At 43.5% G+C, this 21,777-nt stretch overlaps 1 protein-coding gene across 1 annotated transcript in view; it reads left to right on the forward strand.

Annotated features, from left to right (window-relative positions):
• LOC139023190 (MAM domain-containing glycosylphosphatidylinositol anchor protein 2-like) overlaps positions 1 to 21,777 on the forward strand; it is a 120,785-nt gene that overhangs the window by 87,322 nt on the left and 11,686 nt on the right. The window contains exon 2 of the mRNA XM_070435728.1: positions 16,571 to 16,710. Within this exon, the coding sequence (XP_070291829.1) occupies positions 16,571 to 16,710 (140 nt within the window). The remainder of the gene's footprint in view (positions 1 to 16,570; positions 16,711 to 21,777) is intronic.

Genomic DNA, 21,777 nt, shown 5'->3' on the forward strand with positions numbered 1-21,777 from the left:
GTAATTTACTTATTTGCATAAAGGCCTACTGTAGCTCTGATTGGCTATGGAGCACCGGTCTGCTTAGAGGGGACAGGTTTTTATTAGGTTTTATTTACTGCARTGTCTATTAATTGTCCAAACGCACAGCCACTTTCCCACTCTATATTGCTATAGAATTTTCACAAATGCCTTACTCTACATCATTCCTAAACATTCTATGAATTTATAAAAACGTGAAAATGACCATATGTACGTGCTCGGTTGTCAGAAAATGTCAAAAAAAAWWWATATATATTTCATGTTGCTTAAACACTGTCAATTCCACTTTAATTATTAAATCACTGTTTTATTACCCATTTTGTTTGGATTGTTTTTACACACAAACTTAAATATAATAAAATAAGCGTATATTACCTCAAAAATAAATAGTTTCGAACCATTGATTGCATATTCAGCCTCACAGCCTCACAGATCCCAAGGCTCTCTTCCTCTTCTTCTTCTACAGAGAAACCAACCAACCAATATATTAAACATTAATCATGTTTACAGCCCAACGGATGCATATAGAAGCTATTCCCTCAGACCTTTGGTGTTACAGAATCAGGATGAGGCAGAGAAGGATATCTAGAGAGTGAGACAGAGCAAGAGAGAGAGAGCAAGAGAGAGAGAGAAGAAGACCTCCTGTAATGAGTATGTTTTAACCTTTTACTGCAGTGGTCTAAATCAGGGTCACACAGAGTGTTTCTTGGKAGTCTTAAACACATCTACTTTGAAACCAAAGTATACACCTCACACACATGGTTATCGGCTTAAAAAAAGAAGACACATGTACCATGTCAGGTATAGAGTTGAAATGTATTCTGTCTTGAGTTTGCATCCCAATATTACACTTTATATACATCACAGAAGACTGAAAAATATTTTTTTWAACGTTTGACATTGAAACACCCGATTCTCAGCATTTAAAAAATAATAATGTTTAGGGGGTGCTGAAGAGTTATTTCTGTCTGTAATAAAGCCCTTTTTTAGGGAAAAACTCATTCTGATTGGCTGGGGCTGGCTCCCCAGTGGGTGGGCCTATGCTCTCCCATGGCTGTGCCCCTGCCCAGTCATGTGAAATCCATAAATTAGGGCCTAAGGAATTTATTTCAATTGACTGATTTCCTTCTATGAACTGTTAATCTGTTAAAAAATTATAATAATTGTTGAATGGTGCATTTATATTTTTATTCATTATAGCTTATACAATGTACAGTCAGGCAACCTGAGCATTCCGTATTATTCTGTATGTAAATCCGACACACTCCATTTAGTATGATATTTAAGTTACGTTTCATATGGTTACATAAGACAGATGGTTACTTGAGGTAAAAATCTAAGGTTTGAATTTCATCACGGACAACTTTAGCATTTTAGCAACTTTTCAACTATTTACTACTTTTTAKAATATAATATAATATAATAATACTGCCCCCTACTGCTGGTCAGGTGTATTTATTTGAAGGATCGRTATGATGTGCACAATAGATTGTTTTAATGTGAAATTAATATGGTTGATTTTTAAGGTTAGGGAGAAGTGCAGTGAATAGTGCCACTTTTTASTACGTCAATATAAATGAATGTATTTATGGTTGTTTGTAATTTTGTCTTGTCTTTTAATCAATATATGTGTTATTGTTTTTACCATCGAGGACCACTTTGGAAACGAGCGTTCTAATTAATACTTTCAAGTGATGTCCTCTGGGTCCACATTGTACATTTTGTTGTATATGTCTGTTACTCAAAATAAATTAAATTAAATTGTCCATCCAGGATGGACATTTTTCTTTGGCATCACCTTCCATTAAAAGGATCACATACACAAACATACATTCTCACATCATACACATTTCAACCAGTCAGTCCATCATGTTGCATACACTAACAACATAGAGGACATTAATACATCGCTGTCCCAACTGCACTAGATAGATAAGTACATATACTAATACAATTTACTTTGCATTTAGTAGTCCAACAGCACAAGGAACGAATGAATGTTTGAACACGTTCTTCTTGGCCATGGGCATTCTGATGCCCGGCCAGAGGGAAAACTCTCCAACTGAGGGTGTAGTCTAGAGGGTGGGAGGTCTCCAATGACAGCCAGTGCCTTCTTTTTSGTTGCCTTGTGGAACAGACTGCTCAACTGTGTCTGTGGTCGACCAATTACTTTGCTGGCTGTGTTTACCATTCTGGTCAATTTGCTTTTGCTCCTCTCGCTCAGATTACCATACCAGACTGTCTTATTGCATATGAGGATGCTCTCCACCAAGCTGCTGTACACCCTCTCCAGAACAAACCCTTTCAATTTTCTGATTAAAAACAGGCGCTGGCTTGCTTTTTTAAGAATACAGTCTGCATTCTCTGTAAAACTCAGCTTGTTATCAATTTGTGTCCCTAGGTATTTGAAACACTMATTTGGTCATTGGCAAGTTGTTGCCATTGATGATCAGCTCCTTTGTTTTTTCCACATTGATGTGGAGTGCACTTGACCGGCACCATTCTTGAAGGTTGTTGGTCTGTTGAAAATAGCTGTCCCCATCTGATGAGTCCTACCAGAGCCATGTCATCTGTGTAATTGAAAAGGCTCACATTGTTTCCTTGGATCTCCATCTCATTAGTGTAGATAGAGAACAACAACGGTGAAAGGACACACCCCTGGGGAGCCCCTGTGTTCAGGGTCAGTTCATCAGAGAGGGCCACATTCATGAGGACCCTCTGTAGGCGGTCAGTTAAAAAGTCCTTGATTGCATGGCTGTGTGCTCGATTTTATACACCTGTCAGCAAAGGGTGTGGCTGAAATAGCTAAATAATCAAATTTGAAGGTGTGTCCACATACTTTTTTTTGCTATGTTCTGCCCTGCTTGAGCTGCCCCGGTCAACTGTAAGTGCTAGAAACAACAGCGGCTCAACCGTAAAGTGGTAGGCCACACAAGCTTACAGAACGGGACCGCCGAGTGCTGAAGTAAAAATCGCCTGTCCTCAGTTGCAACACTCACTACTGAGTTCCAAAGTGCCTCTGGAATCAACGTCAGCACAAGAACTGTTCGTTRGGAGCTTCGTGAAATGGGTTTCCATGGCTAACCGTCGGCTGGAGTGGTGTAAAGCTCTCCGACATTGGACTATGGAGCAGTGGAAAAACGGTTTCTGGATCACTCCAGATCACGCTTCACCATCTGGCAGTCTGACAGACAAATCTGGGTTTGGCGGATGCCAGGAGAACGCTACCTGCCCCAATGCATAGTTCCAACTGTAAAGTTTGGTGGAGGAGGAATAATGGTCTGGGGCTGTTTTTCATGGTTCGGGCTAGTCCTGGGCCACCATAAAATTACATTCTAAACAATTCTGTGCTTCCAACTTTTTGGCAACAGTTTGGGGAAGGTCCTTTTCTGTTTCAGCATGACAATGTCCCCGGGAACAAAGCAAGGTCCATACAGAAATGGTTTGTCGAGATCGGTGTGGAAGAACTTGACTGGCCTGTACAGAGCCCTGACCTCGAACACCTTTGGGATGAATTGGAATGCCAACTGTCAGCCTGGCCTAATCGCCCAACATTAGTGCCTGACCTCACTTATTCTCTTGTGGCTGAATAGAAGCAGGTCCCCGCTCAATGTTCCAACATCTAGTGGAAAACCTTCCAAGAAGAGTGGAGGCTGTTATAGCAGCAAAGGGGGAACCGACTCCATATTAATGCCCATGATTTCGGAATGAGATGTTCGATCAGCAGRTGTCCACATACTTTTGGTCATGTAGTGTATATTCATAAAGTCTTAAGGATGCAGATACCATTAGGCCTCTTAGGGAGGGTCTGCCGAATGTATTCAGAGACCAACACTACATCATATCATTATGGATGGTACCATACAACATAAAAACACTTCAACCTGTCTTCCCACACGGCGAAACGCGGCCACAACGTGGCGAAATAAGGAGAAATGCGAGTGGTTTAAGAAAGGTTAGGGATAGTTAAAACAACTGTTTAAAGCGAGGTTAAAATAAAGACTGAACCAGGAAGTAAAAGTGTAATTGGGAATTGCACACAGTGGTTTACGCCCATCTACCACCCCACCTACCAACCTGCTTGCAAACTTTTTAAAATCTACTTTCCAAGCGTTCAATATCACCCTACTACACGTAATTGTCTATGCGCAGACGGAAAGTGGTAGTGACCGGTTTGCAGAAACTATAGCTAGCATCTATGTATCGACACAAAGGMCACATTCAAGTTATTTTGCAGACTTGACCATCTTAAAACAGATGCCATAGAATTTGCCTTCTAGATTGACTATTCTAGCTCACATGTTTCCTTTGCATTGGTTGTGACRGGCAGGCTTACCAAGATGGATACATCTTAGCCATGTGGTTTTCAACAACCATTAGCGCTCAATTAGTGGCTAGCTGTAATGTTCTGTATAATGAAGGCATCGTATCAAAGTTTATTTGTCGCGTACACAGATTAGCAGATGCTGAAGCAGGTGCAGCACAATGCTTGATATTGCAGTGATATAGTGTGTGAAATGCTGGCGTGTCTGAACAAGCATACCTTATTTATTGGATGCAGGGAAGCAATTAGCTGTACAAACTGTAAGCCATTTYATTTGAGGATTCGTTTGAAGTACTGTATACATCATTTGATTGTAGAATCGTAAATCAGGTTCCAGTAGAATGTTTACAGGCGTAAGACAAATGTTTTCGGAAATTCACACCACAACAAAAAAGCTTTACAGTCCAGCGTGATACAGAGTCATACCAAGTCATTGCTAAGGGCTTAAAGCAGAGATTTTATCTCAGTACTGTTTGTATTATCTTTCTCTCTGTCATAAATCACATTACTGTGGACTTTATGAAAGGGTAAATAAAGAGATCAGTGTGTGTGTGTGTGTGTGTGTGTGTGTTTCCCCAGATTTGCTGTGTATGTGTTTCACAATTGGATAACCCGGCTAGTTGTGCAGGTAATCCAATTTGCGTTTGAGAATTGGCACACGGCAGGAACAATACCTCTATGATGTATGGCCCATCCATTCCGCTGTACTCCATTAGAAAGCCTTCCAGTAGAAAGTAGATCTTATTTAATTACGTCCCTGTGTATATCTGGCCACAGAAAGGGTTTGTGCTCGGCTCTAAATGTCTGTGTGTACAGAGACAGTAGTTGGCCCTGTCGACCTTTMCAGCCACTCTCCTAACTCATATCAAACCAACGTTTATTCGTCATGCATACAGGTTACAGCAGGTGTAAACGATGCAGCGAAACGCTTACTTGCAGGTCCCTCAACAGAGATGTAGGGCTGTGTCTTGTTCCAGAAAGATGTTCACTTCACTCCCAACTGCCCTGATTTACTCCCTGTCATATCTTTGATAGACGTGGATAGGCATAGCATAGGTAATAGATTCACCCATCCAGCCATATCAGATCTGCAAATGGGAGTTAGCACGATAGGGAGTTAGCAAGAGAAGATGGGAGGGAACAATTTATTGGAATGAGACACAACCAGAACATACTCCCTACTAGCCCATTTTAACAGACCTCTTATCTTGTTGAGTATGTCTGGGTCTGACTGTGTCTGAATCTGTGACAGTGTGTGGGCAGATAGGCAGGCTAGCCAGCCAAACAAGTACAACAGTCAATGAACAATATCACTTTAGTTAATGGACTATTAGAYGATGGGTTTAACATTAACAGTAAGTGTAGTGGTGTTGAATGGGAGAGAGTGCCAGGGAGAGCGTGGGGCTGGTTGTTACCGTTTAACAGATATAAACTCAGCAAAAGAAGAAATGTCCTCTCACTGTCAACTGCGTTTATTTTCAGCAAACTTAACATGTGTAAATGTTTGTATGAACATAACGAGATTCAACAACTGAGACATAAACTGAACAAGTTCCACAGACACGTGACTAACAGAAATTGAATAATGTGTCCCTGAACAAAGGGGGGGTCAAAATCAAAAGTAACAGTCAGTATCTGATGTGGCCACCAGCTGCATTAAGTACTGCAGTGCATCTCCTCCTCATGGACTGCACCAGATTTGCCAGTTCTTGCTGTGAGATGTTACCCCACTCTTCCACCAAGCACCTGCAAGTTCCCGGACATTCCTGGGGGGAACGGCCCTAGCCCTCACCCTCCAATCCAACAGTTCCCAGACGTGCTCAATGGGATTGAGATCCGGGCTCTTCGGCTGGCCATGGAAGAACACTAATATTCCTGTCTTGCAGGAAATCAYGCACAGAACRAGCAGTATGGCTGGTGGCATTGTCATGCTGGAGGGTCATGTCAGGATGAGCCTGCAGGAAGGGTACCACATGAGGGTAGACTTCCCTGTAACGCACAGCGTTGAGATTGCCTGCAATGACAACAAGCTCAGTCCGATGATGCTGCGACACACCGCCCCAGACCATGACGGACCCTCCACCTCCAAATCGATCCCGCTCCAGAGTACAGGCCTCGGTGTAACGCTCATTATTTCGACGATGAACGCGAATCTGACCATCACCCCTGGTGAGACAAAACCGCGACTCGTCAGTGAAGAGCACTTTTTGCCAGTCCTGTCTGGTCCAGCGATGGTGGGTTTGTGCCCATAGGCGAYGTTGTTGCCGGTGATGTCTGGTGAGGACCTGCCTTACAACAGGCCTACAAGCCCTCAGTCCAGCCTCTCTCAGCCTATTGCAGACAGTCTGAGCACTGATTGAGGGATTGTGCGTTCCTGGTGTAACTCGGGCTGTTGTTGTTGCCATCCTGTACCTGTCCCGCAGGTGTGATGTTCGGATGTACTGATCCTGTGCAGGTGACATTATTTCCTAAAGGACTTAATGATGAAATGCCTATGTATGTTATGTTGTGAATTTGAACATGAATTATGTCCCTATTTAAGATTACTCTGATGTTTTTCTTGCTATGTCCTCATTGTCGTTTTACAGACGTGTTTAATACGTCTTATTTACACACTTTATTCGAATATTTATGAAACGCATATTGTTATATTTGGTAGCACTTATTTGTTTTTTCTTCGCCTCCAACCCCTTTCCATGCGTGGAATGGATGTGGGTGGGGCTAGGTCTACATAAGGGCGCTAATTWAAAAAAAWTCACAAAAGCTCTGACGAAGGCCGTGAGGACGATAYTTAAGCTTATTAAAGCTCAGTGATACTATCAAGAGCAGTGTACGATTTCCTTTTTCATTCAGATTCTTCAAAGTAGCCACCCTTTGCCTTGATGACAGTTTTGCACACTCTTGGCATTCTCTCAAAGTAGGTGTGTCCAAACYTTTTACTGGTACTGTGTACTTAACAAAAATATAAACACAACATGTAAAGTATTGGTCCTATGTTTCATGAGCTGAAATAAAAGATCCTAGAAATGTTCCATACCTCAAAAAGCTTATTTCTCTAAAATTTTGTGCAAAAGTTTGTTTACATCCCTGTTAATGAGCATTTCTCCTTTGCCAAGATAATCTACCCACCTGACAGGTGTGGCATATCAAGCAGCTGATTAAACAGCATGGCCATTACACAGGTGCACGTGCTGGGGATAATAAAAGGCCCCTCTAAAATGTGCAGTTTTGTTACAGAACACAATGCCACAGATTTCTCAAGTTTTAATGGAGCGTGCAATTGGCATGCTGACTGCAGGAATGTCTACCAGAGATGATAATGTTAATGTCTCTACCATAAGCCGCCTCCACTGACGTTTTGGAGAATTTGGCAGCACTTCCAACCGGCATCACAACCATAACCAACCCAGGGCCTCCACATCCGGCTTCTTCACTTGYGGAATCGTCTGAGACCAGCCAGCCGGACAGCTGATGAAACTGTGGGTTTCAACCAAAGAATCTCTGYACAAACTGTCAGAAACCGTCTCAGGGAAGCTCATCTGCGTGCTGACTGCAGATCGACATTATAACCAACTTCGATGGCCACTGGCACACTGGAGAAGTGTGCTCTTCATGGATGAATCAGTACCGAAGGCAGATGGCAGACAGCATGTATGGCGTCGTGTGGGCGAGTTGTACGCTGATGTCACCGTTGTCAACAGACTGCCCATTTTGCCGGTGGGATTAYGGTATGGGCAGGCATAAGCTACAGTATGATAATGCGCAGCCCCATGATGCAAGGACCTGTACACAATTTGAAATGTCCCACTTCAATGGCCTGCATACTCACCAGATATGTCACCAATTGAGCATGTTTGGGATGCTCTGAATCGATGTATATGACAGCGTGTTCTAGTTCCGCCAATATCCARCAACTTTGCACAGCCATTGAAGTGGAGTGGGACAGCATTCCACAGGTCACAATCAACAGCCTGATCAACTCTATGCAAAGGAGATGTGTTGTGCTGCATGAGGAAAATGGTGGTCACACCAGACACTGACTGGTTTTCTGAACCACATCCCTACCTTTTTTAATGTATCTGCAACCAAAAGACGCATATCTGTTTTCCCAGTCATGGGAAATCCATAGATTAGGGCCTAATGGATTTATTTCAATTGACTGATTTCCTTATATGAACTGTAACTCAGTAAAATCTTTGAAATTGTTGCGTGTTGCATTAATCTTTTTGCTCAGTGTATTATATGAGGTGGATGAAAAAATTGACCCTTAGATATGAAGCAGAMATACTGGAGAGCATGTGATGTTTTCCTTTTTGGCATAAAATAAACCCACCACGGTACCAAGTCAACAACGCACCAATCAGCACAATGTAAACCTCAATCAGAGAAAATACCAGTCTTTCTAGAGTATACCCTCCCCACTCCTGTTTCATTTCGATAGGCTTAGTGAACACAGCCCAGCATGACATTTTCCCAGTAYATGTTAGTAGTGCTAGTCTTCCAATACCAGGCAAATCTAGGGGCCTAGCATGGTGAGAGAGCCCTGTAAACCCATCGCTTCCTGGGCAAGAATATTGAAGTGTTCGGGCTTGCTGGCTGGGCTTAGCAGCACAGCTCCCCAAATGCAAGAGTTATGGATGGCACAAACAGCTCCCCACTGGATGGCAGGGTTATGGATAGCCCTAAATAAGCCTGCCAGCAGGCAACCCCAGCAGCCAGCCTGCACCGTGTCCATTGATAGGACGATCAGTTAGCTCCATGGTCACAGCAGCCAATCACCCAAGAGTTTGTTGGCTGGCGACTCCCAATCCTCCAACGGTTGCCAGATAGCAACTCCATTCTCAGCAAGGTCTTCCTGGCTCCTGACTGGCGGTCGCCAACCATAAAGGAAGCTTCTGGCTTGCTATATCCAATCATCCAAGGGCTCAACAAGATATCACAGTGTYACGTAATTTCTTGACGTCCTTGGAACAACAAGTCTATTTTTGACTAATAAACTGACTTCATCTCCAGACGTCCTGTATTTAGGTACACGGCTCCAGCATGAGCTCCAGACAATTTAGGCTCACAAAAACAACTCTAGGGTGAAGTCAGGCATTAATTACAATTGGTTAACAGTTCATGCATTAATTCCGAATGGTTAAGTTAAGGATACGTTTTGGGATAGGGCTAAAACAAAAACCAACTCCACTGGTCTTGCTAGCTCTTTGTGGAAGGATGGCATGGTGGTCTAACCAGTGACTGCAGGTTCATAGACTGCAGGTTCATAGACTGCAGGTTCAATCCCAGCTCCAGGCACTTGTTTAGATTTTCTTTTTTTTTCAGTGGACGGTTTAGATTTTTTTTTTTCTTCAGTGGACGGTTTTGACTGCGTCTCCCGACGTCCTGGGGACCTGCAAAAACATCACATTTCGACTTGAATCTGGAGTGATCTCTCTGCAGGGCTGGTTGGAACTAGCCTATCGTAAGAGAGCTGCTGCCTGCTTCCAGACAATCTGGGCTTTATCCTCCCCTACAGATGCCCGATTAGGGTTGTTTAGGGAAATCAAGTGGGCTCAACAGGGCTGTCATGCCAATGTGGCACCACAGACATAGAGACTGGAGAACAGGATAGAGGGGAAAAACCCACTGAGGCTTAGTCAACTGGAACAATGCTATATTGTTTGTGTGTGTGTTTGTGTGCTTGTGTCCCTTTGTGTGTCATTTCTAGTTTATAGATGTGTCAGTAGGCTCTGTACAGCCATATACCTCAGTAAAACAAGTAKTGTTAATAATCACTACCATGAGATGCTAGAAGTCGTAAGGCCTTAACAGCAATATATATTTACCACCCTGGACCCTACACGGTTAATCCTCTTATAACGGGGATTTAAACATGTATTGACGTAAGGAAGTGTGTGTAATCTGATTATAAAGATACAGTATACAGTGTTTACAATGTCTTTATAGTATACCATTGCATGGCCTCATAACACATAAAATAGACCTTTGTTTTGTGATTGTTTGGTGATAGTTACTGTCGTCATGTGATACAATTTGGCATTTTGGTTCTGCACAATAATCCATCTGTAAATAGAGATGTTCACTCAGTGTATACACACATTTGGAATGATTGTGTGGCATGATTGTGTATGTTTGTGTGTGTGTGTGTGTGTGTGTGTGTCTGTGCACACATGCACATATGTAGCATCGCCATCAAACAAGTAAACACTGCAGGGTTCCACACACCAGTGTCCCCTCTACAAGACTACTTCAGCCATTCAATATGTATCCACTAGAGCATTCAGCAGCATGCCAATAGAACAAAGAATTCCCCCAAATTCAGCTGCTGTCGGTTAGAAAAAAAACGGTATCATTCCACATTCCAGTAGAGGAATGTGGAATGATGTTTGGCTAGGAATGGCTGTTAAAGACTTGTCAATCCAGCGACATTAGGTTTCTCTATGGAACTAAGAGTTTCAGCAACTCACAGGAGTCATSCTRTCAGTGGTGTTGTAGTAGCAAGGCTGGCAGTCCACATGAGAATATCATGACATTCTTYATAGCAATATATAGYYGTTTCAGCACTTCTGGTCCAGCACCATGGACAGCGGCACTGACAGGGCACAGCTTCTCAGTGCTTCTGTGGAACTACTGTGGCTGCCTGTTTTATACTTTGAAAGACTTTGAGCAGAGCTGGAGTTCACTTCACTCCTGTGCAGGATGGGCAGAGCTTGCACTTTGGGGAGTATTCCATTGGCTCCATACAGACAAGATAAATCAGTTGTACATCAAGTATATGAAGGTTCTTGATATGCATACAGACATGTATTCAATCCAAGTCTGCTTCCACAGCTGGTCTCTCACAGTCCGTCTTCCTAGATGATCTATGCTGRTGGAATGCTGATGAAATGTTGATGTAAGGCTGATGTAATGCTGTTGTAAGGGTCATTTACAACAACAGTTTAGGGACAGGAGCGCATGTGAGTGCATTAACGGGTGTGATCAACGGCTGCTGGCAACTCATGCTGAGGGACAGTGATCAACTCAAGTCTGGTCAGGTTTACTTGATGACAGTGATGTAATGGTGTACGCATGTGCTGAACAGTCAACCCAATGTTGTGTCATCCATATGAGTCAGTGCCTTTCTGCTGTTACTGGTAGTGTTTGCACACATACAAGAAGATTTCAATGGTGCCGGGTGTACAAAATGGCGGATACAAAATGGAATTACCTGTGCACTGTTAGATGATCCCCGAGTTTTAATGTAACAGTGTTTCAACCATCGGTGGATCGTCTTTGTGTTTTTTTCCCTCTTATTATCCATTCGTGTTGTTCACCTATAATGAGACTACATAAGGTTTTGTTTTAGAATACATCCAAGCCTGAATCATAAGGACGTTATTGCTGTACTCTTTTATGATGTAATCTTTCCMCTGATTTACCAACCTCTAGTTCTGACATCAGCTGACAGAAGCTTAGCTTCTACAGTGGTGGTCCTGGATCATGGGTCCTGCGGCCTCCTGATAATGACTCTGGGTGGGATAACAGAGACAAAGGGAAACTAGGCATTGTATACTGTTATTGTTCCCTTGTGCACTATTCTCTCTCTCTCTCTATTTATCTCACTCACACACTCACCAATCGCACTCTCTTTCTCTGTCTCTCTGTCTCTTGCTCACTCGCTCAACAAACACGCACGCACGCACGCACACGCACGTCCACAAGCAAGCATTCATGCACACACGCTGAGAAGCCCAACGGGGCCGTGAAACTAGCAGAACATGTATAATGGTCTTAAGGGGTTGTTCTGAAGACATTAAGCCTAGCGTCAACGAGACCCAGCTGTTTGGGCTTTTTTTCACATGCATTTGTTTGTCAAATGTAGAGTCTCTGTCCCTGCCAAGAACCCCCTCTGCCTCTCTCTGTGCCTCTCTGCCAGTCCAGGGCCATGGTGACAGGCATGCTTTAGCCAAATCACATTTAATCTCTCCATTGGCTGTCTGTGGATAAAGCTGTCCCGTCTCTCCTCTGTCGGCTAGGGACATGGAGGGCCGGGCTGTCCGTCCGGTGGGACCCTATTTTGCTTCCTCCAATAAACACACAAGCTAGCATGGATGCACACACATACACACAAACACACACATTCACCCTACTCCCTCACTGCAGGGGAAGTTATTTCATTTATAGCACATACACACTCCCCCGGGCTGTGGTGTGTGTGGGGGGGGGGGGGGATTCTGACACTACAGCCAACCTGAGACACACAGTAGAGGTCTGCACACGGGACTTATTTTTTCATCTCTCTCCCGCTGCTTTTCATACTGCACCCCCGCCTGCTCTTGTTGGCTTCTCGTCAGTCTCCCACCTGCCACCGCGACAACTGGCCCAGAACCCAACCGCAGTCCTGCAATGTTATTGTAGTTGTATGTAACGTAGCTCGCTTTGCAGCCCCGGTCCCAGCAATATTGTCAACCTAGTCAAGATCAAAATGCGCAAACAAATACAACAGATTCTCATATGGCCCATTATGCTATCGGTATTATTGGGCTATATCAGTCGATAGGGTAGAATTAGTTTGAAAGGGAGTAGAGTTGGGCGAAATATACGAGAGTGGACACTTACTTGACTTGAGCTACATTTTGCATAGCCTTTAGGAGCGGAATGATAGGCCTACCTGTGTTGTACATATTTTCAGTCAATGTCGGAGTCTGAACGTAAATATTTCCAGTCAATGTCAGGTCTAAACTATAGAAAATCATATTTAGGAAGTACAAAGTAACTGCGCCGTGTTTCTCCTAGTCTACAGGCTATTTGATTGAGACCACACATAGATGCACTAGATCTCGCAGGCACAACAAAAGAGAATRAAGGTAGGCCACTGAATGTAAATCAGCAAGAATTAGCCTATTAGAGTTTGTGACTATTGCGACAGAGGAGCGTTTAATAAAATATATAATGAATAGTCTTCAAAACAGAAAGACAACCGTTTCAAAATAATCTTGTATAATTTAGGAGCCAACAATTTGCAGGCAGACACAAATAAGTGTGTTATCAATATTTATTTCCAGTCAATGTCGGAGCCTAAACTAATACCTTATCATATTTAGGAAGTTAGTTCCCATGGAAAGACAACTGTGGGTGTTTCTCCGCCCAGGCACATAGCCTACATGCTATTTAATTGAGACAACACATAAGGCACATTTGATCTTGCAAGCCCAACACAAGGGTAGAGGTCGGCTACTGAGTAGAGGTAGGCTACTGAGTAGAGGTAGGCTACTGAGTAGAGGTAGGCTACTGAGTAGAGGTAGGCTACTAGAAGGTGTAGGGTAGAGAGGCTTACTGAGTAGAGGTAGGCTACTGAGTAGAGGTAGGCTACTGAGTAGAGGTAGGCTACTTGAGGGGTAGAGGTAGGGCTACTGAGTAGAGGTAGGCTACTACTTGTCCTATGAACGTTTGTGCCTAGTGGACAAAGAGGTGCTTTTAATACAATATATAACACAACACAAACAGAAAGACAGCCGTTCGAAAAAATAACAACAAATATATATTTTCATCCCAAAGTTCATCCTGCTCCAGCCCGCGTCATGAAACAATGCTGACCAAGCCACATTGCTCTCTGTCGGGGCCCGCGGGAGGGAATGCGGCTCTCTAACACACATCTTASCCTAAATACTACAACAGCTAGCCTAAATTTCACTGGTACTCGATCTACCCTGCATAGGTCACTGTACATGTATAGTTAGTCGACCCTACATATCTCAGAGCCCAGAAGATGAGTTAGGTCAGGTTCTGACATCACAGCATTGGAGAGAGAGAGAGAGAGAGGCACTCAATGTAGTGCCCTACATAAGTGTCAAGGGTGCTGTTTGTGCACATGGGAGCAGTGAGCAATTGATTGGTGCATATGTGCTTGCACCTGCGCTTGCGTCTGTACACTTGTGTGTGTGTGTGTACGTAAGCTTTTTATCTGTTCATGTGCTTGATATTTTTGTGTGTGCGGCTGTGTGCGCGAGCGGGGAGCGCGCGTATGGGTGCTTTTACAGCATCTCTGAGGATCATTCATTACTGGTTGTTTCTCCAGTTTCCTCCTCTGCTGCTCTGTGCTGGTCTCAGGACTGATAGCATGTTGTAGAGATACTGGCTTATTGGAGTAAATTGCATTAGCACCGTGTTGCCTTGCGCCCTAGGGTCTTATCCTAAGCCTCCTTTGTTTTAAGTGGCAGCCGTGTGTGAAGCTTTTCTCTCCCCAGCCAAGGCTTTCATTCCTCTTTCCCCCCTCTGGAATGTACTGCTGGCGGATTTATCCCCAAATGGCAAGACCCACTGCAGGCTCTGTCCATGTGCATGACTAGTTAGCAATTGTTGTTGGCATCAGTCTCAGTGTTAATCAATCTACGTAGCAGTTTGCGTGCTAAATGCTATTTAAGGGCGTTACGCTAACAAGCTGAGTAAAGGACAAACAGTGAACAGTCACAGTGGTGCAGTAAGAGGTGGGCGTGTGATTAGCGTCTCGGGTTAGCGTGTGCAGATGCACTGTGTCTGGGAGTCCAAGTGCAGCCTGCAGGAGGATTGTTGCGACACACACATGCGCACACACACAAACACATATAAACACACACATGCACATACACACATACACACACACACACATAATCGCTAGGCTTATTAGCGTGTTGTGAGACCAGAAAGATCTGGGGACGAATGTGGATCTCTGCTTCAGGGTGTGAGTGTTTTGGAACAGGAAACCACACTGATACGGTGAAAGGGACTGTATGTACCCATCTGATTTTACNACGAATGTGGATCTCTGCTTCAGGGTGTGAGTGTTTTGGAACAGGAAACCACACTGATACGGTGAAAGGGACTGTATGTACCCATCTGATTTTACTACATTTTTCCTTTTACCCTWGTCTTGTTCACTGCTCACGCCCTGAAGCGACTAATGACGAGACTCCTTTTACCCAAACTRCACAGATTTGAGTTCAGTTTACCTTCCACGGTCTAACCTAAACCATTCGAGGGAGAAACGAATACCCAGACCTATGATCAGCCTCTAGGGGTCAAATTAATTCGACCCCATCATTCACGGCCCAGTGGGCCTAGCGTGCATCCCCAGGCTCACCTACCGTCTCTCCTTTGCTGAGGTAGAGGAGACATGGACGATTGACCTGATCTGCCCCCCCCCAACCCTGCCTCTCTGCCCATGATCCCACTGGGCCTCTCTTCTCTCTCTCTCCCTCCCTCTCTCTCTCTACACAGGGGTGAACCGCAGGTAGAATCAGTCCTCATAAATATCAGCATGGTCGGCCGAGCGTAAGGAATAGAGAGACAAACATCACACACCTGTGCTGTAATTACATGGGGATGGACGCGCTGTAGAGTAGTGGAGTTACAATTGGGTGTGCAGGACCTACTGGAGAGAGAGGGATTGCACCGGTTATTTCCCTMAAAAACCTTGTTACAAATGATCTATGTTATTTCTCTGGACAACTCACTAGAACAGTTTGAGAAATGCGGTTCTTTTACGCACAGAGGATTGATCACCAAACGTTTTTTTCATTTTCTTTTTTTTTGTCATTGCTGTGCGGCTAGATTGTTGGGTTTAGAGGTTTGTTTGTAGATGTKTTGATGTTTAATGAGGGGACAGACTACCTGCAATGCTATCAAATGAAGGTGAATAGGCATGTTGAGTGTTGACGGGATACATGATACCTGCAGATGCTGTTCAATTGAACCGTAATCCAAAAAAAAAAAAGAAGCTAAACCCGTGACTGTGGAAAATCAGGGCCCAGACCCCACAGATTTTGGATCGTGTGTATCATAACAAGGTCATCACGGGGCCAAGCTGGGTGATCATTTGATCAAACAGACAGAAATCAATGGGGGAAGTGTGTGTGTTTGCGCGTGCGCGTGTGCCTCCTCAGCGCCACTCCCTTGACTCTGTTAAAACTGATAACCTGTCCCTCGGAGTCCATCCAGATAGCATCTAGATCGATTCAGATCTCTCCACGTTTGGAAAGTCGAAGAGAGAGAAGGACCATGGGAAACATATACACCAACATAAAAAGCTTAGGGGAAGTGCATAGAATGAAAAAAAAAATTGTTTCTTCACTCATTTCTTCACACACTTTCTTTCCCCAGTTATACATATAGGATCTCCAATGCAMATTGTGTGAGTTAATTTCTTTGACTTTGTGCTTGTAATGATTAGGATGTACTAACTGTTCTGTTTGTCCTCTACAGCACCYCCTACGGTCCGCATCGTGCACTCGGGCCACGCGTGTAACGTGGAGGAAGAACGTCACACAGAGAGGGTGTACACCATCCGGGAGGGAGAGACCCTGGAAATCACCTGTCTGGTCACAGGACACCCACGGCCACAGGTCAGTCACCGGCCAATCACTCTGTACAGCCAATCAGGACACTAACTTATCACTGCACCCACCACTCTCTTTCTGAACTATGAAAACTTTGTGGAACCAGTTCAGAAGATATCCAGTCCAATTTAGATGCTCTTAGACTCGGTCGGTGCCATTTAAGATTAGGGAGGATAATTTGTTTTATTTATATGAGCATATCATTATTTCTATTACAGCATATTGGATGACTGTCATTCATATTCCATTCACCCAGCTCAATGTMACATTGATAGGTTTAGGCTACTACATGATACTCAAATTTGCCTTAAACGCATCATGAGGTTGCTACAACCTAGCCTACAARTCAAAGTGTATAATGTAGGTGCACAGGTCGGGAGACAAATTAGAGTAATCAAGGTGACAGAAAATGTCACATTCAATACCGCCTTGCACACTCTTGCCTGCATCTAGCTGATCTGGGGTGTAATCATTCGTCCAAACACCCACCACTCTCTACAACGAGAGTTTCTATTGGACAAATTGAGGTAGGTCCAATAGAAACGTTTTGCAACAGAATCGGCAGAATGAATATACCCCTGATCACCCGCACACACAGTGCACTTTCATAGCAGCCACACACAACATCATCACTTTGCTCRTTGTWTGASRCCTTCTTGCATCTACGCTCTCTCTTCTTCTCACCCTGTCCCTTCACTTGTGGACTTCAGTGCACAACACAACAGCTGTCTGTGACCAGGTGCAAAAACCTCTTCAAGCCAAACCTTCATACCGTAACCGCTAACATTAAACAGCCTACGTCATTGTCACCATATTAACATTATAGAAAATAAACTAGAGCTAACGCATTAGTAAACCCACAATTCAATTAATGTGTACAATCATGCAGTGTACAATGCAAGCAGTTTAGCAGTTACACCGGCGGGCCCTGGTGGCAATATATTAATTAAACAGAAAGCTTACCTTGACTTGGAAGAGTTGCAGTGTTGGGTAGCCTTAGCCAGCTAGCTAACATAAATAGTATTCCTCTCTATTTGAGTCAAGTTGTTGAGTAGGCTAAATTAGCCACATTAGCGAAGTAAATGAAAGGTATAACTAAGAAGAAGAAAAAGCTACTTCTCTCTATCTATCTTTCTTTCTCTTTCTCTCTCTCTCTCCCTCTGCTGCTTCTTCCTACTTTTTGAAGAAATTAATTTGTTCAAAACTGTTCAACTATTGTCTTTCTCTCTCTTTGAGTCAACTACTCACCATATTTTATACACAGCAGTGCTAGCTAGCTGTAGCGTACGCTTTCAGTATTAGATTCATTCTCTGATCCTTTGATTGGATGGACCACATATCAGTTCATACGGCAAGAGCTCTGATAGGTTGGAGGAYGTCCTCCGGAAGTCCTCATAATTACTCTGTAAGTCTACAGAAGGGGGTGAGAACCATGAGTTTTATTTAAAAAGGAGAACTTTTTCACAATAGCAATTTTTGGAAATTCACTGCGTAGMATGGTCCTCCCCTTCCTCCTCTAAAGAGCCTCCGCTGGTATCAGCACCACAGAGCTCTCACTCCACATGTCTCCCCACTAAACCGGCTTATAAAATTAATCCGTCAATTATTGTTGCTCCGTATTGTACTGTGCACCTGCAAATTCCTAATTAAAAGCTGGCAGATCTAATGAGAAGTGTGAAGACAGAACAGCAACCGCGTCTGCCAACTCAACATTGCAACGCAAGTAAGTAAGTAAATAACTAAAAACAGGAAACAACAGTGCTGTGTGATATGAATGCGGAGGAAAGCGGGTTGAGCGAGCAGAATGGGTCCTCAGCATCCTAACAAGGATCTTTTTATCTATGCTCTCCGTGATTCCAACCAATTAAAGTGTTGAGCTCTTGACATCTTCAATCGCATGCTTATTCTCACCTGTGATGAGACATCAAGGGCTCGTTCAGCTGAGTGCCATGTTACAGAGCGTTCAGGTAGTAAGATATAAGTATGTAGAACAGACACGATTCTCTGTCATGTAAAACATGACTCATGCCASCTCTGCAACGATGAAGTGATGGATACAGACACTAATAAATAAATGAACACTACATATCCATCAATTAAGAAGTACTTCGTGTCCAGCACTGTGTTCATTTGCTTGATTAGACAAATTCAATGTGTATCTGGGGATGGGATCGACTCCCATTTTACATTCATTCATATTTTGTTCCCTTTTGATCGATATATATGTACGATCCTTTTGTACACGTCCTGTCCTGTTGTTGCGGATGCAGAGAAGGCTATTGATTTTTATATTCCCTTTGAAAAGGTGAAGGACACTTAAATTAGTGAGACACTCGACACGCGATTCATCTTCGGCTCTCATCCGTGGCGACAACTTGTTCTTTCCCCCGTCTTGACTTCCATACTCTTGATTCATGTTGGGGGGGAAAAAAAGTGAGAGAGAGAGAGAGAGAGAGAGAGAGGGAGGGAGAGAGAGATTACAACAGAGGAGAGAGAAAGATAAAGAGAGAGAGAGAGAGATCAAAGGGCTACATGGCAGTAGCAGGAGAGGCGGGATTTCCTTTGAAAGYGAGTCATTATGAGCCTCAGTCAGATCCCATGGCATAGGAGGACCAGGGCTGTCATTCTGGGCTTAGGGAGGGAACAGCCTGGGTCTCTGGTGGTTCTGGTGTGAGTGAAGGGGGTTGTCGGGACTCATGCTACAAAGTAGATGGGAAGAGTAGGGGGTTATTTGAGGGTAGTCTGTACTAGTGTACTAGTCCCGAGGCTGTTGGTAAAACATAAGGGATGTCAGTCCTCATCAAGGATAGTTGTATGTGAACAATAACAATTCATCTTTCCATTAGAATGAAACATTTATCTTCTGAGCGTGTTCATAATCTTAGCTCCGGGGTGGCTTTGTTTATCCCCTCCTTCTTCTTCTCCTTAAAGTTCTGTCATTTCTTCTTCTGCATGCTMATTTGACTGAACTTGTTCCTCCTCCAAGAGAGGAGCAGATCCGTAGCCCTGAGTACGCCACTATTCTAACCAAAGGTTATATGTCGTTTTTAGACAAGAAAGAAAAGAAAGATATCGTTTTGGTTAGGAGGAACCTTCCTCCCGTATTTTTTAATTGCATGGGTTGGGTTGAGAGCAAAACGAAGATCTGAAAGGAAAGTGGACAATAAAGTAGTCTTCTATTCTTATTGAAGTTAGCAGTGTTATGAAAAGCAACGTGTAGTTAACTCACATACTACCTATAAGGTRACACTTTACTTGACATCTAGCGTCGACACGTTATGACACGGTCATAACCATGTCATAATATGTCATAACAGTTGACATACCTTGTCATAACCTGTCACAAATGTGGTCACAACACTGTCATGACACATATATTTAGACCCGTTGTGACATACTGTATATTGCGTTATTTTATGGCTGGTTATGAGACCTACATTAAAGTGTCAAATCCCACAAAACCTACCACACAAGGCAAAAAATTCCGTTATTACACCATAGCCTAGTTGTCAACAGTATGTTTACGTTATATAACCTTTTCTGAAATTGACCATATTCAATTGTCAYTGTAATTGCACACACATTGATGTCAGACATGCACCTGCCCCAATGCTCTGTTGCTGATGACTGGKATGAATGCAGGAGCAGATTTCAGGAGCAGGACAAGACACCTTTTTTGACTGATGACTGACATAWGGACATGTACGTGATAGGCCTATCTGACATATATGATTCTGATGGTTATAATGCTTCTTGACAGTGTCATAAAGTGTATTTTCTACAAGTTCTTGAAAATATGCTGAAAAAAACATGGCTGTAAAGAATTCATTACAACAACAACAAAGGATTTAAGAAACAAACTTTCAAACAAAAGGAAACGTCTTGGCAGGAAAAAAATACAATTGAATMAATGTGGGTTTTGACAATCCTATGRAGGTGTCATAACCTGCCATACAATAACACAATGCATTGTATGTCACAACAGGTGTAAATATATGGGTCAAGAAAGTGTTATGACTATATTATTACAGGTTATGACAAGTTATGTCAGCTGTTATGACATATTATGACACAGTGACACACCGTGTCAGAACGTGTTATGGCGCTAGGTGTCAAGTAAAGTGTTACCAAATAAAAGTATCTGTGGAATTGAACCCACGACTACCACTATCCACCAAGCCACTGATCCCTATGGACCTCACTTGACATTTACATTTAAGTCATTTAGCAGACGCTCTTATCCAGAGCGACCTACAAATTGGAAAGTTCATACATATTCATCCTGGTCCCCCCGTGGGGAATGAACCCACAACCCTGGCGTTGCAAGCGCCATGCTCTACCAACTGAGCCACACGGGACATTGAATTGAAGGTCATTGAAGTCTAATCGTCATTGCGACATTGTGCCATTGAAGGTCATCTCTATAAAGTCATGTCACAATTCCTGCACTACTTTATTATAAGCATACACACAAAGATGACATGTCCTCATTACCATTACCATTACCAGATTGTGTTTCTCCGTCAGTAAGAACTACCAGTTCCCTGAGTAATACCTTTACTCAGACTGAGACTTGTGCGGGCCAGTATCACACAAAGCGAATGGCCAACTGCGTACTAAACTGGGCCGTCGTTGACAATTTTCACCAGCGATGAATTATTTTTATGTCTGTCAAGAAGCAACTCTCTCTAAATTACCTGCAAAACCCCTCAGGCCCTCCCACTGATGGAGGCTTTGGCTCTAGTCCAACCAGGCGGAAGCTTTCTCTYAGCATGGCACTCTCTGTCCCATGCCACACAGACACACACACAGAAACACACAGAAACACAAACACACCCACACGCTGCTAACCTCACGACATTGACACACCTCAGCCTCCTATTATGGGATGCCTGTCAAGTTTGGACCTGTTGGCAGGCAGGAGTATCGCTAGGGCAGGTTCCCATGGAGGGGTCAAAAGGTCATGGGAAGGACTTGTGAGTCGGGGCTCTAGGAGGAAAGAGATAGCGATATGCAGTGTGAAGCTGGCGGTCTCACTCTTTCTCTCTCAACCTTTTCCTTTCTCACTCTTTC

This window comes from Salvelinus sp. IW2-2015, linkage group LG28 (genome assembly GCF_002910315.2).
Source record: "Salvelinus sp. IW2-2015 linkage group LG28, ASM291031v2, whole genome shotgun sequence".
Taxonomy (NCBI): domain Eukaryota; kingdom Metazoa; phylum Chordata; class Actinopteri; order Salmoniformes; family Salmonidae; genus Salvelinus; species Salvelinus sp. IW2-2015.